The 5,553-nt window shown below is 42.6% G+C and overlaps 1 protein-coding gene across 2 annotated transcripts; it reads right to left on the bottom strand.

Annotated features, from left to right (window-relative positions):
• On the bottom strand, positions 1 to 5,553 carry ccne2 (cyclin E2). 2 transcript variants are annotated; one of them, XM_020498001.2, is made up of 12 exons: positions 5,471 to 5,553; positions 4,536 to 4,597; positions 4,331 to 4,409; positions 4,163 to 4,213; positions 3,526 to 3,671; positions 3,010 to 3,145; positions 2,606 to 2,752; positions 2,377 to 2,472; positions 2,163 to 2,297; positions 1,935 to 2,046; positions 1,678 to 1,835; positions 1 to 1,427 (listed from the first exon to the last, which is right to left on the bottom strand). In XM_020498001.2, the coding sequence occupies exons 2-12, from the start codon at positions 4,553 to 4,555 to the stop codon at positions 1,320 to 1,322; spliced, it is 1,188 nt and encodes a 395-aa protein (XP_020353590.1). In that variant the 5' UTR covers positions 4,556 to 4,597; positions 5,471 to 5,553; the 3' UTR covers positions 1 to 1,319. The 2 variants fall into 2 exon arrangements, with proteins under 2 accessions (XP_020353590.1, XP_031642700.1); XM_031786840.1 differs by lacking the exon at positions 5,471 to 5,553 and adding an exon at positions 5,301 to 5,407.

The following is a 5,553-nucleotide window of genomic DNA, read 5'->3' as shown; positions in this document are numbered from 1 at the left end:
GAAGAAGTACTAGGCAAATGCTGCCATTCCAAATGTATTCATTTCCATTCATTCAATACATTTCATGTTTCCATTAGAAAACAGAACATTCAGTTTATGTACATAACATATACACATGAGTATTTACAGTTTAAACATGGTTCTTTGTATACCGCTGCAGGCATCTGCACGACACTGAAGGGTTCAGTTGACAGTCACAGGTTAGCTGGACAGACTGGGTTAGAGCCCTCCACTGGAGCCTCAAGTCTTTACAGCACCACACTAGTTCAACTAAAGCACCACGGACAGGCTAGCGCAAAACTACGCAACATAACATTTCATATGTAACTGCATTATACCCCCCAATAACAGATGTCAAAATCATAAATAACATGCATCCCGTGACTTAAATAGGTTGCCTTCCTTTGGCATGGTTAAAGAACTGGATTCATAGCCCTATGAATGCATATATGGCAATAAAAACATTGTAAGGCTTAAATGAACAAATAAATACAATGTTAAAATGACATGGTTGTAAATTGGTCCAAGAGGCCTAAATCAAAGTACTGAAGTCAAGTGTTCCAGGAATGTGTTGTGGCAGGAGAATGCACCAGGCACATGGAAATGAGTCGTTCACAACGGAGAGAATACATGTTCAAAAATGGTGCTTAAATTGGTATAGAAAAGAGTTAACCCTGCACTACCCTTTCAAACGGCTCAAATGGTCAAACGTAACCACAGCAAACATCAATACTTCTTTCGGTGTTATTGTACAGCTGAGCTTTCCCAGGAGTACCCAGATTTAGACTAAACTGCACTAAATACATACGATACCACAATGTTAAGAGACAGAGTTGAGCAACTCAAGTGTATTATGTACCAAATAAAATATTTGCTTTTTAGCTATCAAAACATCCCATGTCTTGAGATATTCAGCTTCAAGTAAAAGAGGGAGCAAGCAGCAGACGTTTTCCTATGGAGAAAGATTTGAGTCACCTCAAATGATCTCCATGTAAAATTCTAATTCTGGGGATTAAGATTATGAGAACAGGGTTTTTGTTGCTATCATTTGACTAATAAGTCTATATAGTAACCATGAGCTAATTTCCATGGTTGTACTGCATATATACTCTGATATCCAGCGTGGTATATAAAGTAAAACAACTCCTCTTAACCTGCTACACAAAGGTGAGTTATTACCAAAAGGCTAATTTGATTGGTCACGTGAGGACGAGGTTCCGAAGTTAAGTTTCCCGGCCTCCAGCTGGTCAGGCGTGACGTCTAGGGAATTCCCCCTTCATCGGGTTGGCCAGAAGATCAACGCGAGGAGACCCTGGGGCTCAGTGATTGGCTGGTTTCTCTGTGCTTTTTGGTGGAGTCAATATCCCTCCTATGGCAGCAGGCGACAGACTGTCTTGGCTGTCCGGTTGCCTCTGGTGAGCGTCGCTCTGCAACAGACCAGACACTTCATTAAGATCAACGAACATTTGTATGAGCAGTTCTATTCTTCCACTTGAAAAACATTACTTGGTAGCACAAAATGGCTGCCCATGCATCAAGATGGCTGCAATACATTTCTGGGTGGAAGCGACTTGCTCCTCCTAAACACTGGTAGAAATACTCTAAACAGCCAACAGTGTAGCCATTCTGTTTTGACTATTGTACTCATTCCAACCCCTGAAATGTGTGCGCACTCACCAGCATGGACAGGTAGTCTACGTGGGTCTGGATGTTGTGTCTGTCGTCAGACGTCACTTTCTTAAAGTCTTTGAGCTCTGCTCTGGGACAGGCGCTGACCGTGCGCATGAAGGGGGTCATCCATCGGACACAGGGAGCAATACTATCCCACGTCAGACCTGCACAGAAACAGACATTAGTAACTATGTAATAACACGAGGGCTGTGGCATTCTAGAATGGGGCCAAACCATGTACACGATGTCAAATCATTGCTTACCTGATACTTTGTGGGCAACGTCAAATGAGAAAAAATGGCAGAAGGCAGCAGCAGCCAGTATCCCATACTGGTAGTCCAGACAGTTGATGTCCAGGATGGCCAGGTCTAAAAGCTGTAACATGAGACCAGGACAACCATTAAAACAGTTGAAGGGAAGCTAAAAACCTTCCACGACAGTCAAGTGTCAGGAGAAGCTGCCGGGGGGGGGGGGGGGGGTAGTGGACTCACCTGTGTGATCTGGATGTAGGTGTCCTGAGAGAACTGAGGTACCAGGAAGTTGACGCCATCCTTTAGGGACTCCACCTGAGCATAGAGCTTCAGCCATGTGATCACCGTCTCTGGACACAGGTTCCAGTTCAGTGCCTGATGGAGGAGAGAAGCCATTAAGTAATGTGACAACTGAATTAGTACAGTGCCGGGTTGGGCACAGGAGGCTTCTTACTTTCAACATGACAAGTTCCATCTCCAGGATCGCTTCTTCCTCACAGGCTCCGTCCGTAACGTAGGCAAACTCATGGAGCTTTGGAGGGTAGATTTCCTGAGGGGCATAAGGAGGGGGAACGATTAGACTTGAGAAAAATACATCAAATGGTATTTTGTTATGACACAGTATAAACTAAAGCAGTGGTCGCCATCCAGAAGAACATGAAAACTGAGGGCATTACGCCTACCTCCATCTTAGACGCGATGAAGAGGGCTGTGATGCCTATAAGCTGCAGTCGGTCCTTCTCCATATCGTCCTGTGTCAGCATGAAGCGGTCAAAGAAGTCCTGAGCCAGATAAGCAGTCTGTCGATGCAGAGTGTACACCTCACTCACCTACAACACAGGACAAAACAGGGATGGGTTAGACATCAGTCAGGTCTGTACAAATCCTGGGGCACTATAGTAAAGTAGTATTGGAGATGTAGAACCCCTGAGATAATAACTATGGAGGTGGCGTATCAGACTTTTGGCTCATTCATATCCAGTCATTACAAATCCAAGCGCGGGTGTAAACAAGGCTTATAGATGGGTACAAGTAATAGGTACAAGATTGCATAGAGTACAGCAAGTCATTTCAGAGACGCACGTACCTCTAGAAGCCAGTCCAGGAGAATGGCCCTCATCTTGGGCTTTAGTTTGGGGTGCTGCTGTAGGAAGCCCTTGTCATGGACATACTTCAGCTCCTTGTTCAGCATCTTAATCCACACGTCATCTGAGCTGGCCCAGCTGCCAAGGGGAAACACACACCGGTCTTAACAGGACATCCAGTGTGCAATCGCATGGACTATGAGGGCCCAACACTGAATTGGTTTGTCATCAATAGTAACAAACAGGAGAAAACGCAAACAGTTCAGAGTAGCTGAAGTGTTTCTAGTTGCAGGTCTACTGCCACCCTGACTAATGTAAGCATTGCATTGACACACATTAGCCAAGTGGCTAACGTAGTTGAGTCCCACTAAAACATTACATATTCAGAGTTTTCTTAAGTAGCGTTGGGGGTACACCTTAGGAACAAAGACATTTGGCATCTGCATGAGAGGGGGAGCAATTTCCACTCTATTGAGGTGTAAAGGGCATTTGGGCTAAGCCCCTTCAACACACTGTACCTGAGGCAGGGCAGCGGTGAGGTCTTGATGAAGATGTTCTTGAATCTGAACTGCTTGAAGCCAGACCGGTCTCTTGTCATCTCCAGCTCCTTGTGTGGCGTTTCTACGAGGACACATGGACTTGCCCCTTCTTCTGACCACCGTTTCTAGAGAGAAAAGGAACCAAGTTCAATCTCTTCAGCAGTCACATAAGCAGCAAATACAGAAATAAGCACGCATTTACCAAGTGATAATTCCATATAGACAGAGTCCTCATTTACAAATAGAAGTCACAGCACGCTACCAGCACAGTGAAAACTACCAAACTGCTCATAGCTATAGTATACATATGAACTTAACATAGAAGAGAAAAATGATTGACAGAAACGGGTATTTATGAGAGGTTCCATAGTGTATACAAAGCATGTGATGTGATTTAGATTAGGCGGGTAGAGGAGAAAGGGACAGACAAAACGCGGGGTTATTGCGCAGTCTAACCCACTGACACAGTTAACGCAGCTAGTTTATTCTCATCAATAATTACTTCGACATCAATGCGAATTTGACCATAGTTCACCCCTAAATTCTCCCACATGATTTACAGTCATCAATCACTGGCACAACTTGGTAAAGTTAATTGAATAAACAAGCAACCAACCTGAATTTCATAGCTTTGTTTCTTCACTGCGGGTGGAATCTTTTTGGATGGCTGAAAAGTGGACAATACAGTTAGTTAAGATTATAGTTCTTATTTGACGACAAACCAATAAAAACAATACCGCTACACTAACAGTTAAAAATAACACAGCTAGCTAATTGAACAAACCTCAGATTTTCTTTTTCGTCTGATCTTGACATTCTCTTCTGGTGCGTTCTCATCTCTTGCTTTCAATGTGATGCGACCACTGAAAGGACAGAATTTTTAGCGACATAAAGCAGTCACCATACCAATTGTTACAAACATGTACAAATAAGCAATGTTATAGCTAGCTTGCAATCATGCTTGTTGATAACATGGCTTTATCCCATACCTGCGTCTAACGTTAGCCATTCTGTCAATTGAAGGCTTCAGAGTTCCACCGAAAATGATCCACTGAAACGGAGACAGGGCGAAAACATTGTTAAAATGGCAAAGATACTCATCTTTACAAGTTCAAAACACGATTGGATAATAAAAGGCTGTTTTTTCCGGCGGTAAAATGGCATGCCAAATGGGTTGAGCTTGTGAGTACCGTCATTTCATAAAGAAATCTACCACAAATTGCATAAAGATCAACTTTATGCGTAGTCCCAGTGTTATGTCAGAAGCCCTGGTAGTAACTTACATGGTTATTGTTAACAAAAGTAACCATACGATAATTATTTGATGGTTTGTGAAACCCAACTACGCGCCAATTTCTCGAAGCGGGAGGATTTGGACAGTCACTATGGCTAGCTACAGTAGCTCACCAACTAACCAACTGAGCCAACTAACTCTAATACAGCAACATAAAAGTTTAGATAAAGGATATAATACTTAAAGAATGTATTGCCGCAGCAATAATTCAACATTGGTAGGTATAATTTGCATGAGGATGTAGTTTGCTGGCTAGCAAAGTTAGTTGCTCAGTATCTTTATGCCACGTCCCTGAAAAGCAGTGGTTGCTTCTATGTTAAAAGTTAAATATCAATCCAATTTGATAAAAAGAACAACGTAAAAACAACGTGAAGAAACAGATTGTATTGTCTTATCAAATACACCAACTAATGTTAGCCAGATAACATTAGTTTGCAACCAACTTGTTTGCTAACGTTACCGGTCTCTCTTGCTATTTGGTTCCTTTTCAATATTTTAGACCAAAAAAAAAATTGCCCAAAAAACTAAATGTTACTCATCGACATAATAGCTTTACCACACAATTTCAGAATAAACTCCTGAGATATATAGCTAGTTAAATAAGCAAACAATTACTCTCCAGCTCCTTACCCTCAGAAATGAATGAACGAATAATGATCAGCTGTCGCGCCGGCGCCAATCTTTATATATCTGACCATTCCATGGCGAGTGCG

The sequence above is a fragment of the Oncorhynchus kisutch genome, linkage group LG13 (assembly GCF_002021735.2).
Source record: "Oncorhynchus kisutch isolate 150728-3 linkage group LG13, Okis_V2, whole genome shotgun sequence".
Taxonomy (NCBI): domain Eukaryota; kingdom Metazoa; phylum Chordata; class Actinopteri; order Salmoniformes; family Salmonidae; genus Oncorhynchus; species Oncorhynchus kisutch.
This window is presented reverse-complemented; position numbering and strand designations above follow the sequence as displayed.